The sequence below is a fragment of the Canis lupus genome, chromosome 7 (genome assembly GCF_011100685.1).
Source record: "Canis lupus familiaris isolate Mischka breed German Shepherd chromosome 7, alternate assembly UU_Cfam_GSD_1.0, whole genome shotgun sequence".
NCBI lineage: Eukaryota > Metazoa > Chordata > Mammalia > Carnivora > Canidae > Canis > Canis lupus.
Window position 1 is genome coordinate 10,784,667 of NC_049228.1, and position 18,407 is coordinate 10,803,073.

Sequence of the window (18,407 nt, forward strand, 5' to 3'; positions counted from 1 at the left end):
GGGGGGGCGGGAAACACGAGTCCGGCCGGAAGCGCGAGCCGCCGCAGCCGAAGCGTTCCGGCTGAGGCTCCCTGGAGACTGGAGCGCGGCGGTGGCTGCGGCCATGGGGGCGGTGGGCGGCGGGGCGGTGGACTGTCACTGCCACCTCTCGGCCCCGGACTTTGACAGCGTATGTAAGGGCGAGGCCCGGCCTGCGGGAGCGGGGAGGCCCCCAGTCCTTTCCCTCCAGGTTATTCTTTTCTCTCTACCCTTCGGACCAAGCCTCGCATCCTCCCAGGCCCCAGCTCGTGGGCCCCAGCTCGTGGGCCTGAGTGACTTGCTCCTAACTTCCCTGCTTGACCTCGGTCATCCCGATGTTCCCTTCCGATCCTGAAGAGCGACGCCCGCCATCTCTACACGGCTTTTATTTGGCCTTCCCGTTTCCGAGAGGGTTTCCCCACCCCCACCGGCCTATCGGTGCCTGGCCTGGCCGAGCATCCACTTTTCCCGGGAAAAGTGTGCTTTCGGGCGCTTTAGCCGCGCACCGTGCGCTCCGGGCCTCGTGGGGGACAGAAGCAGGCCGAGGAGGACACACAAAATCAGACTTAAAGTGCTTTACGCGCTGCCCTGGAAACCGGGGGGGCTGGTATAAGACAATGAAGGGCAGAGTCTCTTAAGGGGGAAAACCTCTCCAGAGGTGACGCCGAAGCTGGAACTGGAAGGGCAAAGGGCCAGCCGGGCGAGATGGTGGGCGTCTTGCAGACTCCAGGCAGCATGGGATTTGGCTAGCTGGAGCCTGAGGAGCTGGAGAGGGAGCCATTGACTGGAGGTTTGCAGGGGATAGGTGAGGTAGGTAAGGACAGTGTGAATCCAGTAAAGGGTTTTTTTTTTTTTCTGTTTGCTTGTTTAAGGGAGAGCGACAAGATATGATTTCTGCTTAAAAACCATTTTGCGGGACACCTGGGTGGCTCAGTGATTGAGCATCTGCCTTGGGTCCAGGGCGTGATCCTGGAGACCCGGGATCAAGTCCGGCATCCAGCTCCCTGCATGGAGCCTGCTTCTCCCTCTGCCTGTGTCTCTGCCTCTCTCTCTGTGTCTCTCGTGAATAAATAAATAAAATCTTAAAAAAAAAAACACACACACACATACAAAACATTTTGCTGAGACCCTTAGGTGGCCCAGTGGTTGAGTGTCTGCCTTCTGCTCAGGGCATGATCCCAGGGTCCTGGAATCCAGTCTTGCATCAGGTTCCCTGCAGGGAGCCTGCTTCTCCCTCTGCCTGTGTCTCTGCCTCTCTTTCTCTGTGTGTTCTCTCTTATGAATAAATAAAATCTTTAAAAAAAAAAAAAAGCCATTTTGCTGTTGGAGAGCAAATGTAGACCTTAGAAAACCAATTTGGAGGCTTTTGCTGTATGTAGACAGGAGGTGATGGTGGTTGCAGGGGAGTTTGAGAAAAGCCGATGGATTCAGTGTGTGTGTGTGTGTTTAATATTTTATTTATTCATGAGAGGGGGGCGGGAAGAGACACAAGCAGAGGGAGAAGCAGGCTCCATGCAGGGAGCCTGACATGGGACTCCATCCCAGGTCTCCAGGATCACGCCCTAGGCCAAAGGCAGCGCTAAACCGCTGAGCCACCCCGGCTGCCCTCAGTGTGTGTTTTAGAGATAGACTCAATGGTATGGGGTAAGAAATTGGATGTGGAGAGGGAAGGAAAAAAAGGACATCATGCTGTAGGGAGGATGGTGGTGCTGTTTACTGAGAGGAGGGAAGATTGAGACTGGGGAGGGCAGATAAAAGGTCTGTAGAGACAGCTGTGTTTAGTACATGTTTAAGTCTAATATCCATCCAAGTGGAAATGCCCTGTATTCATTTTTAAACGTCAGTCTTGGGCTTAGGAGAGAATTCTAGGCTGGAGATCAAAACTGGGGACTCATTAGCATAATGATGGTATTAAAACCTGTGGATGAGATCACCTGGGGTGTGTAGGGAGAGAGGAGCATAGGGTCCTGAAATCTGATGGAGGAGAGAGCCAGCTAAGGAGACTGGAATTAGCAGCTAGTGGAGGGTGGTGTTTGCAGGAGAGGGGTATTGCAGACGCCAAGAGTGGGAAGTATTTCAGGAAAGGAGTGAACGGGTGAGGACTTCTTAATGCTCCTGATGGATAGAGTAAGAGGAGGACAGAGAAATGTCCTTTATATAATTTACAATAACAGTTTCTGTTTTAGTGGAGTAGGAAGAGAAGCCAGATTTTAGTGAGAGAAAGGAAGAGTAAGCAAAGCGAGTCAGTGTAGCTCTTCACATTCTATCACACTGTTCCTTGCCATTGTTGTCATTCTTTATGGCTCCTTGACTACGTTGATAGACACTTCCAAAGAGCAGTTACTTATTCATCTAAAATAATTGTGATTACCTATGCTCATTTTAGGATCTGGATGATGTGTTGGAGAAAGCCAAGAAAGTAAGTCAATATCTACAGTTGCCCTCTGTTTCAAGGTAGAACAGCTTGAAATTTAGATACACTATGCTTATCTTGCTTTGTTAATAATAAGTAGCATTAATTAACTGTGTAGTATGTGCCAGGCTGAGCTAAGCCCTATCTGTTCGTTATCTCATCTAATGTTTGGCAGCATCTGTATGAAGAAGCTACTATTTTATAGCCAACCATTACCCATTTGATAGAGAAGGAAATTCAGGCCTAGAGATTTACTTACCTGAAGATACACTGCTAGTAAAATGATAAGGACAAGATAGTCTGAATCCAAAACATGTCCTCACATCTAGTGTGCTTACCAGTTAACATGGAATAGATTGATCTATCTGTCAGTTCCTAAAGGAGCGTTATTCCAGAGATCTTAGAGAAATTACAAGTTTTCTGAGACGTTTGGATTTGTTTCAGAAAAAAATTACTAATTTTTATTTAACTATTACTTTGTAGCCTTCCCTTAAAGTGATAGAAATGGTTGCCAATACATTATTACACACACAGCCATCATTCAATATGGCACCTTAATTAGGGGCATGGGCTCTGGAATTGCATAATGATCTTGAGCAAGTTATCTGACTCCATCCAAAACTCTTTCCCGACCTATATGATGAAGTACAGCAATGCCTACCTCATAGGGTTTGTGTAGATTGAGGTAATGAGGTAATATTTATATTCACTGAACATAGTGCCTGAAACATAATAAGTACTCAGTGATAGCCATCGTGATTATATTGATGGAGTATAAGTGAGCAAGAATAACTTAAAGTACAGAAGACTTTAAATTTCTCTTCAGTTATGTTAGATATAGATTGTTTGAGATTCTAACTGTTCCGTTCATTTTTGTTTCAGGCCAATGTTATGGCTCTTGTGATGGTTGCTGAACATTCAGGAGAATTTGAAAAGATTATGCAGCTTTCAGAAAGGTGCTACTTCTCATCAAGAATTTAAAGAGTTGCTAATAAGGTTGCAGTTAGTAGGTCATATTTATACTATCAAAGATCATCCATTTTTAAAGAAAATCACATCAACATAGCCCTAAAAAATTCTTTCATGTTTGTTCTTTAGTGTAACATTGTCTAGTACTTTAATATTCCTGCTTTCTTAATGTGTTGTACATTTTTAGGTATAAGGGCTTTGTCCTGCCATGCTTGGGTGTTCATCCTGTTCAAGGAGTTTCACCAGGAGACCAAAGAAGTGTCACATTAAAGGTAAAAGTTGTATAAAACAAAAATCATTAAAAAAGTGATGCCTTTTGACTCCGTAATGCTCCTCTTTCTGATTATATTTTAAGGCAATAATCAGAAGAAGGAAATACTACCTTTCACAAAGGTGTTTGTTGCAGCATTATTTGTAGTAGAGAAAAAACAGAAATAGCCTCAAGGCTCGGAAATAAAGGAAAAAATTAACTTGTAGAGTATTAAATATATGTATGCACTGAATGCATGTATGGAAAATGAGAACTATAAGGTTTATTTTATGTAGCAATGAGGAAAATGTTTATAGTGTAATACAGAGAGAAAAGCAGGATGCCAAATTGTTTACTCCCTAGTTGTAACATCCGTGTAAAAATATATTCAATGAGGAAAGGACTAGAGAGAAAAAGACAGAAATTACATTAGCTGGGTTGCCTGGTTGGCTCAGTCAGTTAAGCATCTGCTTGTGGCTCAGGTCATGATCCCAGGGTCCTGGGATCAACCCCTGCATTGGGCTCCCTGCTCAACGGGTAGTCTGCTTCTCCCTCTACCTCTCCCTCAGCTCATGCTCTCTTGTGCTCTCTCTCTCTCTCTCTCTCTCTCTCAAATAAATAAATAAAACCTTAAAAAAAAAAAGAACATTAGCTGTGATGATCAAGTAGAATTATGAGTCACTTGTTTTCACATTTTTTTTACCATGTTGTCATACTGCTTTGGCAAAAAAAGTGATAAAATATCCAGAAAAAGGAAGATACAAATTCATAGATGTAGTACCCTAAGGGGACAGATGAGTTCAAGTACACAGTATCTTCTTGAATGTTAAACCCTCTCTAAAGGAATGCTCTTGATCTATTAAACTGCACTGCTTTAATACCGGCTCTAAAAAAAAAAATCCTACCTATAAGATCTCACTGAGTCATAATAGCCAATATGTCTCATATTTCAGACTTGCCTCCTGACTCAGAATCAGGAAGATACAGTTTCTTAAGAGTTTTATTACATAATGGGATTGATAGCCAACCCCCATTTGGAAGAAGTGAAGACTTTTTGTTGCCTATGAATAAATTAAAATACAAGGTCTTTCATATTTTATAAAAATGAATCTGTATTCATACATTAGGATACCCCAGGTAGCTCTATTTTGAAACAAAAGTGCTTTTAATTCACTTCAGGTAAAAATAAATATTTGTCCTGGTAGTTTTCCTGAATTATTCTCCTAATATGATAAAATTAGCTAAATTGCCGGAGAGATACGGTTCTCAAAATGTTGGGGATCATAGCAAGACAGCATTTCTTTCATTTATATAGAGATTTATATGAATAGGCATTCATTTAGTTAGTCAGCAAGGGGATCCCTGGGCGGCTCAGAGGTTTAGCATCTGCCTTTGGCTCAGGGTGTGATCCTGGAGACCCGGAATCGAGTCCCACGTTGGGCTCCCTGCATGGAGCCTGCTTCTCCCTCTGCCTGTGTCTCTGCCTCTCTGTGTCTCTCATGAATGAATAGTCAGCAAGTGTTTAGTGAGCGCCTACTGAATTCTAAGCACTGCTCTAAGCACTATAGAGGGAAATCCCTCCCATGGAAGCTAGATTCTAGTTGGGGGCAGAAAGACAATCAACAATTAGTTACAAGAACAGGTAAACTTTAGATAGTACTCAGTGCTTTAAAGATGAAAGATAATGTGATAGGGATTGTGGATGTTGGTTTTTCTGTGTCCAGAAGCATAATTATAAAATCTCCTGCTGCTTCTGTTTTACCTCCTTTTTCTTAATTCTTCTTTGTTCTGATTATCCGCAATAGACATTCTTAGCAATTTACATATCCTAAGACTAAAACCCTCAAAGTAGTTTAAAAGATACCTAGAAGCAAACTTTCCATATATTTGTCTTTGCCTTGTCTTACAAGGGAACCCTCACAGAGTGCATTCTCTTTAAATGGAAATAGTAATATCATGGAAACTAATGGTAGTTACTTCACTAGTTGACAAACAAGCATATTTGTGATAATTAATGTTTATACTCTTGAATTGTTAGGACAAAAATAGGCTAAGCAGGATTATAAAGACAAAAGAAATCAGTGAAAATAGTGAAGAGGATGTATGAGATTATTGCTATTAAAAAACTTAAAAACCATTAGCATCCTAAGAGGAGGACATAACACAGTGCACTCCCAGAAAGCTGAGTTACAAAGGTGACTACCTGTTGGCTTTCTTTTCTCTTGGTCACCTATTCCAGGAGGAAATCCAAATCAGTCCTACATGTTAGGAAATTCCTCCTAAATATTAGGTAGTGTTTAAGTGGGACTTCTCTCTCTCTTTTTTTTTTTTTTTTTTTGAAGATTTTATTTATTCATGAGAGACACATACAGAGAGAGACAGAAACATAGGCAAGAGGGAGAAGCAGGCTCCTCACAGGGAGCCCAGTGCAGGACTTGATCCCAGACCTGGAATCACACCCTGAGCCTAAGGCAGACACTCAACCGCTGAGCCCCCCAGGGGTCCATATGAGATGTTTCTACTCGAATTTCCAAACAGGACTCACTGTTACAGAAGGATGACTATCACTACTTCTTCAACTGGTTAAAGGTATTGAATGTATGTAAAGGATCCAGTATAGTATAATGCCTGGCATATAAAAGTGTTATCTAAAGTATCAGTTCCCTTACCCTTCTGTTTAAACAAATTTACTTTTTTTTCTCCCAGGATTTGGATGTAGCTTTGCCCATTATGGAGAATTATAAGGATCAATTGTTGGCAATTGGAGAGGTAACATCAAATAGCTGATCAAATGACTTCTAATGTAGACTTTCATATGATATATAAATATAATCTTCAGTTCACTATTGGTGATTATAACTGACTTAGATAATTATATTCACCTCATTTAGCTGGATAATAATTTGTCAAAAAATTATTTTTTTTTCCTCAATAAGCAAAAGCACTTGGAGACAAAAAATAGAAAGTCCCACCATAGACTTAGGTTAATGGAAGAAAACTACTTTATTAGCATTTCTGTGTACTTTGTTCTTTTTTTTTTCCTTTTCTTAAACAGAGTCATCTCTGTAGTTAGTTAACGTAGTATGTACAAACATACACTAAGTAGGCAATGGGCAGCCTGGGTGGCTCAGCAGTTTAGCACCGCCTTCAGCCCAGGGTGTGATCCTGGGGACCCAGAATCAAATCCCACGTCAGGCTCCATGCATGGAGCCTGCTTCTCCCTCTGCCTGTGTCTCTGCCTCTCTCTCTCTCTGTTTCTCATGATAAGTAAATAAAATCTTAAAAAAAAAAAAAAAATAGGCTAGAGTTTGTTGGGGCGCCTGGCTGGCTTAGTTGGTGGAGCATGTGACTCTTGATCTCAGGGTTCTAAGTTGCAACCCCACACTGGACATAGTGCTTACCTAATAAATAAATTAAATATTTTTTTAAAATAGGCTAGAATTTGTAATAAACATTTTTTATTTAATATACAGTTGTGAAACATTTTTATCACTTATAATAAACTCCACTTTTAATCAAATACAAAAGATAACACTTAAATTTAGAATATAGACTATAGCAATATCTGCCAAAATAGTATCAAAGAAAACAGTCATTGATAATCTTCACTGTCCAATGTAGTAACCACATACAGCTGTTCAGCACTTGAAATGTGACTGGTCCAAAATGAGATATGCTATAAATATAAAACACACAGGATTTCAAAGTCTTAGTACCCAAAAAAAAGAGAAAATAAATAATGCAATCATTTTTATATTGATTTTGTGTTGAAATAATATTACTATATAATAGTAATGATGATTTGGATGTATGGATTAAATAAAATACATCATTAAAATTAATTTCACCTGATTCTTGTTAGTGTTTTTAATGTGGCTACTAGAAAATATAAAGTTATGTATGTGACGTTCATGTATGGCTCCTATCATATTTCTCTAGGACAGCACTGCTCCATAGTATGTCTTTTGAATTTATTGAGCCATAAACATGTAAATCTGTTATATTTTTCTACTACAGGTGGGACTAGATTTCTCCCCCAGATTTGCTGGCACTGATGAGCAGAAGGAAGAGCAACGACAAGTCCTAATCCGACAGGTCCAGTTAGCCAAGAGATTAAATTTGCCTTTGTAGGTTAATTAATCAATCTTCTTTTTATATTAATAGCTATAGAACAAATTAATGGTTCTCCTAATATGGAGCTCTGCATTTCTTTTTCTCTGAATTACTTTAATAGAACAGAAATAATGCTTTCAGATTAAGAACCTAAAAGGAATTTTTTTGTTGTTAAACAGAAATGTTCACTCACGCTCTGCTGGAAGACCCACCATCAGCCTCTTAAATGAGCAAGGTATTTAGGTTCTGAAAAGAATGGGCCTAATATTTAAGTTTGATGGTTCCACTCCATTTTCTCATAGAATAAACCATGTTTCAATTTGATTTCTAAAAGGGAAGGGAATGGGGCAAGGGTGGAGGTGTAAATCAACTAGGGTGATTTTGTAAGTCAGCCTACTTTCAAGTGTTTTGATGATATTTAGAAGGCCAGCGTAAAGCAAATGAAAAACTGGATCAAATAATTTATATTCCTTAATTTAAAAATCAACAGCTCCGGGTCGCCTGGGTGGCTCAGCAGTTAAGCACTTCTACCTTCCACTCAGGGTGTGATCCTGGAGTTCAGGGATCGAGTCCCACATTGGCTCCCTGCATGGAGCCTGCTTCTCCCTCTGCCTATGTCTCTGCCTTTCTCTCTGTGTGTCTTTCATGAATAAATAAATAAAATCTAAAAACAAAACAAAACCCATTTTTAAAAAATTAAATAAAAATTAAAAAATAAAAAAAATAGGGACACCTGGTGGCTCGGGGTGTGATCCCAGAGTTACAGGATCGAGTCCTGTGTTGGGCTCCTGCATGGAGCCTGCTTCACCTCCCTCTGCCTGTGTCTCTGCCTCTCTGTATGTCTCTCTCATGAATAAATAAATAAAATCTTTAAAAAAAAAATCGGAGCTGTCGATTTATTTTTATTTTTATTTTTTATTTTTTTAAGATTTTATTTATTCATGAGGGACACAGTGAGAGAGGCAGAGACACAGGCAGAGAGACAAGCAGGCTTCATGCAGAGAACCAGATGTGGGACTCGATTTCGGGACTCCAGGATCACGCTGTGGGCTGAAGGCAGGTGCTAAACCTCTGAGTCACCCAGGTGTCCCAACAGCTCCAGTTTTTAATCAGCTTAACCACCTGATTAATGGGAGGAAAAAACAAACCAGAGATGGGTTACTTACTGTCTTGCATGTTTTCTGGCTGCTGCTTCAGAAAATGTTATTATGCAGGTTGTGGCCATCATACCTAAAATATAGTCATCTTGATTAGTTGCTCTAAAGTAAAAAGATATCTTACTACTTTTCAGACTTTTTAAAGTGTCATCCACAGTAAGAAATATACTTTGAGTTGCAATATATACACATATGTATTGTTTTTGGTACTAAAAGGTTATTTTGAGACTTAGTATATATACATACAGAAATCTGACCAAGTTTGAGAAGCCGTATTATCTATGTGTATGTTCAGATAGGCATATATAAATGTGTGCACATACATATATGCAGACACACATACATATAAGCATATGCTGGTAGGTCATGACCCACTAAATTGATTTCATAATTCATTTATGACTGTAACCCATTAATGATCACACCTACCATTTGAAAAAAACAGTATCGAATAGTAAAGTAAATGTAATTGCAACTAGAAAGCAGTGTGTTTCTCAGTGATGAGAATCACTGGAATTACTGAGAATATGATTTTTATGATTACTGAGCAGCTATCCGGTAAGAACTGGAGGTGACTGTGAAGCCAGCCCTGATTATTGAGTCTCTGAGTCTTTGAGCATCCTGTTTCTTCTTTCACTAGCATTATTATTTTTTTAAGATTTTATTTATTTATTCATGAGAGACACAGAGAGAGAGAGGCAGAGACATAGGCAGAGGGAGAAACAAGCTCCACGCAGGGAGCCTGAGGTGGGACTCAATCCCGGGTCTCCAGGATCACGCCCTAGGCTGAAGGCGGCACTAAACCGCTGAGCCACCGGGGCTGCCCCACTAGCATTATTATTAAGGATAATTCACTGCTTAAAAACCTAGTAGGAACAATAATTTGACAGTTTATAAACTTCTAGAAAAGGTTTGATGGTATAAGAAGTTTTTTTCTTTTTTAAAGATTTTTTTCTTTAAATAGGTGCTGACAAAGTGCTTCTGCATGCATTTGATGGTCGGCCATCTGTAGCCATGGAAGGAGTAAAAGCTGGGTACTTCTTCTCAATTCCTCCTTCTGTTATAAGAAGTGGACAGGTAAGTTATTGCTTAACTAAGCCTCATTGTATGCTTTGTGAAATACAAATATGAGCTTATGTTACACACTTGTAATACTATTCCAGTTACGTTACAAAAATTAATCATAGGTCCCTACCTCACACTTACATGAAAATTAACTCAAAAATGGATCAAAGACCTAAACATAAGAGCTAAAATTTATAAAACTATTAGAAGAAAACAGATCGAAATATTGTAACCTTGAAATAGGCAGTGGCTTTTTAGATATGATACCAAAAGCACAACCAAAGAAAAAAATAGATAAATTGGACATCATCAAAATTTAAAACTTCCACAATAACACAACTTTTCAACTTTAATTTTTTTAAAGATTTTATTTAATTATTTATTTATTTATTTATTTATTTGAGACACAGAAGGCAGAGACACAGGCAGAGGTAGAAGTAGGCTCCCCACAGAGAGCCCAATGTGGGAATTGATCCCTGAATTCTGGGATCACACCCTAAGCCAAAGGCAGACGCTCAACTGCTGAGCCACCCAAGCATCCCCATCTTTTGAACTTTTATGCTTCAAAGACACTATCAAGAAAACGAAAAGATAACCCACAGAATGAGAAAAGGCATTTACAAATTGTATCTGATAAGAGTCTAGTATCCAGAATTTTAAAACACTATTACAGCTCACCAACTAAAAAGACAAATATATGGGGGGGCCTAGGTGGCTCAGTTGGTTAAGCATCCAACTTTTGGTTTCAGCTTAGGTCATGGTCTCCGGGTGGTGGGATTGAGCCCTGCATCAGGTTCTGTGCTTAGCAGGGAGTCTGCTCAAGATTCTCTCTCTCAAAAAAAATAAAAAATAAAAAAATAAAAAGCTTCTCTCTCTCCTTCTTTCTCTTCCCCTCCCACTCACACTGTCCCTCTCTCTTTCAAATTAAGTAAATCTTAAAAAAATATATATTGGATGTTGTCAAGTTTTTTTTCTTTTTATTTATTTATTGTTTTAAGATTTTATTTATTCATGAGAGACACAGAGAGAGAGACAGAGACATAGGGAGAGGCAGGAGAAGCAGGCTTCCTCCTGGGAGCCTGATGTGGGACTCTATCCCTAGACTAGGATCATGCCCTGAGCCAAAGGCAGATGCTCAACCACTGAGCCACCCAGGCTCTTTTTAAAGAAACTTTATTTCTATCAACCTAATTTCCATTTTTTGTTTGTCAAATGTTTGTTCTGCCTCTACTGAGATGATCATATTTGTTTTATTTTCTTGGCCTGAAAACTGTATTGATTGATTTTCTAATGTTGAACCAACCTTGCATTCCTTGGGTAAATTCTGCTTGGTCATGATCCAGACATACCTCAGTGATGATACGAGTTCAGTTCCACAGTGCTGCAACAAAGCAAATATCACCGTAAAGCAAATCAGATGAGTTTTTTGGTTTCCCAGTGCATACCTATACTGTAGTCTATTAAGTGTGCAATAGCAATGTGTCTAAAAAAACAATGTACATACCTTAATTTAAAAGTTTTTAGGGATCCCTGGGTGGCGCAGCGGTTTGGCGCCTGCCTTTGGCCCAGGGCGCGATCCTGGAGACCCGGGATCGAATCCCACATCAGGCTCCCGGTGCATGGAGCCTGCTTCTCCCTCTGCCTATGTCTCTGCCTCTCTCTCTCTCTCTCTCTGTGACTATCATAAATAAATAAAAAAATTAAAAAAAAAATACAGCACTATTTAAAAAAATAAATAAATAAATAAATAAAAGTTTTTAGGGATCCCTGGGTGGCACAGCGGTTTGGCGCCTGCCTTTGGCCCAGGGCGCGATCCTGGAGACCCGGGATCGAATCCCACGTCGGGCTCCCGGTGCATGGAGCCTGCTTCTCCCTCTGCCTATGTCTCTGCCTCTCTCTCTCTCTCTCTCTCTGTGACTATCATAAATAAATAAAAATTAAAAAAATTAAAAAAAAAAAGTTTTTATTGTGGGGCGCTAGGTAGCTCAGTCAGTTAAGTATCCCAACTCTTGATTTCTCTTTTTTTTTTTTTAAGATTTTATTTATTCATGAGAGACACAGAGAGAGAGAGAGGCAGAGACACAGGCAGAGGGAGAAGCAGGCTCCATGCAAGGAGCCCGATGTGGGACTCGATCCCAGGTCTCCAGGATCACACCCCAGACTGCAGGTGGCACCAAACCACGGCGCCACCAGGGCTGCCCCCAATTCTTGATTTCAGTCAGGTCATGGTCTCATGGTCATGGGATCTGGCCCTTTTTGGGGCTCCATACTCAGTACTGAGTCTGCTTCACATTCTTTCTCTCCGTCTGCCCTCTCAGCTGGTAAGTGCTCACTCTCTCTCAAATAAATAGATAATTTTAAATAAATACATGTATTTTATTATTAAAAAATGCTAACCATCATCTGAGTTTTCAGTGAATCATAATCTTTTTGCTGGTGGATGTCATGCCTCAATGCTGATGGTTGCTGACTGTTTAGGGTGGTGGTTGAAAAAAGCTAGGGTGGCTGTGGCAATTTCTTTTCTTTCTTTCTTTTTTTTTTTTTGGTGGCAATTTCTTAAAATAAGACAATGATGAAGTTTGCAGCATCCATTGACTCTTCCTTTCATGAATGATTTCTCTGTAGCATGTGATGCTCCTTGATAGCATTTTGGCCACAGAACATTCAAAATTGGAGTCAGTCCTTTTAAACCCTATCACTGCTTTATCAACTAAGTTTATATAATATTCTAAATATTTTGTTGTTATTTCAACAATCTTCACTGCATCTTCACCAGGAGTAGATTATATCTCAAGAAACTACTTTCTTTGCACACACATAGGAAATGACATCTCATTCATTCAAGTTTTATTGTGAAATTGCAACAGTTTATTCACATCTTCAGGTTCCACTTTTTTTTTTTTAAGATTTTATTTGTTTATTCATGAGAGATACTGAGAGAGAGAGAGAGAGAGGTAGAGACACAGGCAGAGGGAGAAACAGGCTTCATGCAGGAAGTCTGATGTGGGACTCAATCCTGGGTCTCCAGGATCACACCCTGGGCTGAAGGCGGCGCTAGACGACTGAGCCACCTGGGCTGCCCCAGGCTCCACTTCTTAATCCAGTTCTCTTACTATTTCTACCACATCTGTAGTTACTTTCCTAACTGAAGTCTTGAACCCTTCAACGTCTAGGAGGGTTGGAATCACCTCTTCCAAACTCCTGTTACTGTTGATATTTGGACCTCTTCCTGTGACTTACAGATAGATGTTCCTAATGGCATCTAGAATGGTAAATCCTTTCCAGTAGGTTTTCAGTTTACTTTGCCCGGATCCATCCGAGGAAACACTATCTATGTGATACTAACTGTAGCCTCACAAAATGTATTTCTCACAATAAGACTTGAAAGTCGAGGTTATTCCTTGATCTACAGACTGCAGAATGGATGTTGTGTTAGCAAGCACAAAAACAACGTTACTCTATACATCTCTGTCAGCGCCCTTGGATGACTAGGTGTGTTGTCAATGAGCAGTAATCATTTCGAAGGAATTTTTTTTGTCTGAACAGGGGACTTAATATTTATCAAATCATATTGTAAACAGATGTGGCTGCATCCGAGCTTTATTGTTCCATTTATAGAGCACAAGCAGAATAAGTTTAGCATTATTTGTAAGGGCCCTAGGAGTTTTGGAGTGGTGAGTAAACATTGGCTTCAGCTTAAAGTCAACCAGCTGCATTAGCACCTAACAAGAGAGTCAGCCTGCCCTTTGAAGTTTTGAAGGCAGACATAGACTTTTTCTCTTTAGGTATGAAAGTCCTAGATGGCATTTTCATCCAATAAAGTGGTTCTGTCTACATTGAAAATGTGTTGTTTAGCATAGCCACCTTCATGAATTCTCTTAGCTAGATCTTCTGGGTAACTTGGTGCAGCTACTACATCAGCACTTGCTGTTCCACGTTGCACTTTGATGTTATGGAGATGGCTTCTTTCTGTAAATCTCATGAACCAACCTCTGCTAGCTTCAAGCTCTTCTTCTGTAGCTTCCTCATCTCTCTCAGCCTGCATAGAGTTGAAGGACTTTGTTCTGGATTGGGCTTTGGCTTAAGGGAAGGTTGTGGCTGGTTTGATCTTCATTCCAGACCACTCAGACTTTCTTCATATCACTAATAAAGCTGTTTTGCTTTATTGTCTGTGTGTTCACTGAAGCAGCTCTTTTCATTTCCTTCAAGAACTTCTTTGTATTCACAACGCAGCAAACTGGCCTAAGAGGTCTCACTTACAGCTTATCTTGTTTTTTTTTTTTTTTTTTTCACCAGGCTTAATCATTTCTAGCTTTTTATTCAAAATGAGATATATATGATTCTTCCTTTCCCTTGAACACTTAGAGGCCACCATAGTGTTATTAGTTGGCTTAATTTCAGTATTGTGTGTCTCAGTAGGAAAGGGAGAGAGACAAGGAAATGGCTGGTGGATGGAACAGTCAGAACACACTCAACTTTTATCCATTAAATTTACCATCTTGGGACAGCCCTGGTGGCTCAGCGGGTTTAGCGCTGCCTCCAGCCCAGGGTGTGATCCTGGAGACCCGGGATCGAGTCCCACATCAGGCTCCCTGCAAGGAGCCTGCTTCTCCCTCTGCCTGTGTCTTTGCCTCTCTCTCTCTCTCTCTGTGTGTCTCTGAATAAATAAATAAAATGTTTAAAAAAAAAAGTTTACCATCTTTTATGGGTGCAGTTCATGCAAAACAATCACAGTAGCAACATTAAAGATCACTGATTATGGATCAGCATAACAAATAGAGTAACAATGAAAACATTTGAAATATTGCAAGAATTACTAAAATGTGATAAAGAGACAGGAAATGAGCAAATGCTGTTGGAAAAATGGTGCCCACAGACTTGCTCAATTCAGGGTTGCCACAAACCTTCAATTTGTAAAACAAAACAAAACAGAGAAACACATCAGTATCTTTGAAACGCAGTGAAACAAGGTGTGCCTGTATATTATCCTTTTCATAGTTTCATTTTATAGTTTAAGGTAGAACTTTAGATTATTTATTTAAAATCTTTTTTGGGGTGCTTGGATGGCTCAGTTGAGCATCTGCCTTCAGCTCAGATCATGATCCCAGCATCCTAGGATCAAGTCCTATGTGGGGATTCCCTGCTCAGCTGGAAGCTTGCTTCTCCCTCACCGTGCCACACACCCCTACTCCCCTGGCAAGCTCACTCTCTCTCAAAATAAATAAATACAATCTTTAAAAAAAAAAAAAGTCTTTCCTATTTTGAGGGGCACCTGGATGGCTCTGTCAGTTAAGCATCTGCCTTCAGCTCAGGTCCTGGGATCGAGCCCTGAGATTGGGCCCAACCAGGTTCCTGCTCACTGGAGAGTCAGCTTTTCCCTCTCCCTCTGCACCTCCCCCCACGCATGCCCTCTCTCACTCTCTCTCTCAAATAAATACATAAAATCTTTAAAAATAAATAAAATCTTTATTTTCTAATATAAACCTTTAATGCTATAGTTGCGTTAGCTCTAGCCAATTCTAGTAGTTAGAATCCACAGATTTTTGATTGATGGTGTATTTTCACTTTCTTTCAGTTTGAAATATTTTCTTTTTTTTAAGATTTTATTTATTTATTCATAGACACACACAGAGAGAGAGGCAGAGACACAGGCAGAGGGAGAGGGAGAAGCAGGCTCCATGCAGGGAGCCCGACATGGGACTCGATCCCAGGTCTCCAGCATCATACCCCAGGCTGCAGGCGGCGCCAAACCGCTGCACCACCGGGGCTGCCCAGTTTGAAATATTTTCTAACTTAACTTATGACTTCCTCTCTGACCATAGTGATTATTTCAAAGTGTTTTGCTGAATTTCCAAATACTTACGAGAACTTGTGGATATCTGCTTGTGTCTCTAAGTATGGATCGACCTCATCTTTGAAGTGATTGCATAGGGACCCCTGGGTGGCTCAGCGGTTTAGAGCCTGCTTTGGCCCAGGGCATGATCCTGGAGACCCAGGATCGAGTCCCATGTCAGGCTCCCTGCATGGAGCCTGGTTCTCCCTCTGCCTGTGTCTCTGCCTCTCTCTCTCTCTCTCTCTCTCTGTGTGTGTGTGTGTGTGTGTCTTGTGAATAAATAAATAAAAATATTTAAAAAAAAATAATAAAGTGATTGCATAATACTCCACAATGTGGATGTAACATAATTTATTTAATCATTATCTGAAGCAAAGGTTAAGTCATTTCTAGTTTTTCACTGTTACAAACAATGCTTTAGTATTCAGACATAAAAAAGAATGAAATATTGCTATTTGCAACAAAATGGGTGGACCAAAAGAGTATTATGCTAAGTGAATCAAGTATCATATGATTTTACTTATATGTGGAATCTAAAAAACGAAACAAATGAACAAACAAAATCAAACAGACTCATAAGAGAACAAAGTGGTGGTTGCCAGAGGAAAGAGGGTGAGGAAATGGGCAAAATAGGTGAAGGGGGTTATTAAGAGGTACAAACTTTTCAGTTACAAAATAAGTTATGGTGTTGAAAAGTACAACATAGGGAATATATTCAGTATACTGTAATAATCTTGTATGGTGACAGATGGTAACTACATTTATTGCGGTGAGCATTTAGTAATGTATGTAGTCAATTGAATATGAAAGCATGAATTTTAGGTTCCTACAGAGTAGTTTGCGTTGTACATGGGTTTAATGCAACTTTTTTTATCTTTATGTCTCATGTTTTAAACTGACTGGCTTTCTCTTTTCTCTAAGAAGCAGAAACTTGTGAAACAGTTGCCTTTAACTTCAATTTGCTTAGAAACAGATTCACCTGCACTAGGACCAGAAAAACAGGTAAGTGATTATCTAATTCCTGCATTATTTAGATTGTATCTTTCTTTTGAGCTATTTTCAGTTTAGCTGTGTGTCTCTCATTGCAGTGTAAATACAATGGAGTCCTATTTTAAAGCTTGGTTAAGAGGTTTTATTCATCATATAGCTGTTGTGCTCCAGCAAATATTACCAGATATTGGCCAGGCCTTAATTTACATAATAATGAGAGCCAGGGCAGTATAGTAAAAAAGCTCTGTGTCTAAGTCAGAAAAACCTGGGTTCAAATCCTGTCTCTGGAGGCACCTGGCTGGCTTAGTCGGTTAAGTGTTTGCCTTCAGCTCGGGTCAAGATCTCGGGATTGTGAGATTGAGTTCCTTGTTGGACTCCTTACTGAATGGGGAATCTGCTTCTCCCTCTCCCTTTCCCTCTGCTTGTGTTCTCTCTCTCTCTCTCTCTCAAATAAATAAATAAAATCTAAAAAAAAAAAAAAAAAAAAATCCATCAGGTCAGGCAGGCAGATCACCAAGTGTCACCACCTGCAGGCTGCTTCATATGCTAGGTGCCAGAACTTCGATGGTAATATGCCAGGGCTCTTCTCAAGAGAAATACTGACTTACAGCATTGTGGCTGTAGCTCATAAGCTGAAGTTCAGGGCTTTCTCTGCCTTTCCTGCTTACCTCCCCTAACATTACATTAAAACAACAAAAACCAACTCATTGTTTTTTACCAACTCACGTTGCTCTGTTTTATCTGTGGTCTCCAGGATGGCTTCCCTTGAGTGTCATATCTCATTCACTTTCTGCTTTGTTCTGTTTCAGGTACGAAATGAACCCCAAAACATTTCCATTTCAGCAGAATATATTGCCCAGGTGAAGGGGATCTCAGTAGAAGAAGTTATAGAAGTGACAACACAGAATGCATTGAGACTGTTTCCCAAGCTTCGGCAACTGCTCCAGAAGTAGCTGCAAAATCAAATCTGCTGCAGGGAACAGCATTTGAGAGAAAGAAATGTTCTGAGTTAGAGTCTGAACCGAAGAAACCATTATATAGGGATAATGAAGATTATGATTTTAGAGAAATATATCTCCTAAAACCAGGCTAGGATCCTGAAACCCTGGGTTCTGATTCTACCTTGTGCTTCAATTAATGGGGTCCTAACAGGAGATTGAGAAACACCACTGCTTCTTACCTCACCCCACTTAGTAGAACCACCATATGAACTGAAACCATTTCTTCTGGCAAAGGAGGCTCCCCGAGGTAAGACATGATCGCTACTGGGACAGCTAACATTTGATCCTTTACCACCATAGGATTTATGTAGAAAATAATCATCTCGTTTCTTACACTGTCAGAGGTCTATTTTCTGGATTTGTAAAACTGAGTTGTTAGTACTTTGAAGTGCTTCTTAAGAGGAAAATGTATAGGTTTTTGTATCAATCCTAGATTTTGACTTTTGAGGCCAGTGGTTTGTGCAATCATTGTTAAATGCCAAGCCCCAAGGTTTAGGTAATAATAAACTGAGTTTAAGTTCTAGTCTGAATTTTGTCGCATGTTTAAAATCTACATAGCTTTATTAAAATGTATCTATTTTTGCATGCAGTGATATTT

At 40.0% G+C, this 18,407-nt stretch overlaps 2 protein-coding genes across 5 annotated transcripts in view; one reads left to right on the plus strand and one right to left on the minus strand.

The window, feature by feature from the left end:
• The first annotated feature begins 22 nt into the window (after positions 1 to 22).
• On the plus strand, positions 23 to 18,394 carry TATDN3 (TatD DNase domain containing 3). Of its 4 annotated transcripts, none has more exons than XM_038542093.1 (10): positions 26 to 169; positions 2,405 to 2,437; positions 3,314 to 3,387; positions 3,588 to 3,672; positions 6,357 to 6,419; positions 7,668 to 7,777; positions 7,943 to 7,998; positions 9,885 to 9,997; positions 16,740 to 16,820; positions 17,618 to 18,394. In XM_038542093.1, exons 1-10 carry the CDS (start codon positions 104 to 106, stop codon positions 17,759 to 17,761), a joined length of 825 nt encoding a protein of 274 aa, XP_038398021.1. In that variant the 5' UTR covers positions 26 to 103; the 3' UTR covers positions 17,762 to 18,394. The 4 variants fall into 4 exon arrangements, with proteins under 4 accessions (XP_038398023.1, XP_038398021.1, XP_038398022.1 ...); XM_038542094.1 differs by having other exon boundaries at positions 27 to 169; positions 16,743 to 16,820; XM_038542096.1 differs by lacking the exon at positions 26 to 169 and adding an exon at positions 188 to 828.
• Positions 7,153 to 18,407, minus strand: part of SPATA45 (spermatogenesis associated 45) — a 32,122-nt gene continuing 20,867 nt past the window's right edge. The window contains exons 3-4 of the mRNA XM_038542098.1: positions 8,930 to 8,993; positions 7,153 to 7,326 (exon numbers count right to left, since the gene is read on the minus strand). Of these exons, the coding sequence (XP_038398026.1) occupies positions 7,230 to 7,326; positions 8,930 to 8,993 (161 nt within the window). The 3' untranslated portion in view covers positions 7,153 to 7,229. The remainder of the gene's footprint in view (positions 7,327 to 8,929; positions 8,994 to 18,407) is intronic.

Excerpts from the sequence above, each read along its gene's own strand:
- TATDN3 (XM_038542093.1), top strand. The coding sequence starts at position 104 with ATGGGGGCGGTGGGCGGCGGGGCGGTGGACTGTCACTGCCACCTCTCG. Across the intron at positions 2,438-3,313 it reads TGTTGGAGAAAGCCAAGAAA|GCCAATGTTATGGCTCTTGT; the intron begins GTAAGTCAATAT and ends TTTTTGTTTCAG. Across the intron at positions 3,388-3,587 it reads ATTATGCAGCTTTCAGAAAG|GTATAAGGGCTTTGTCCTGC; the intron begins GTGCTACTTCTC and ends GTACATTTTTAG.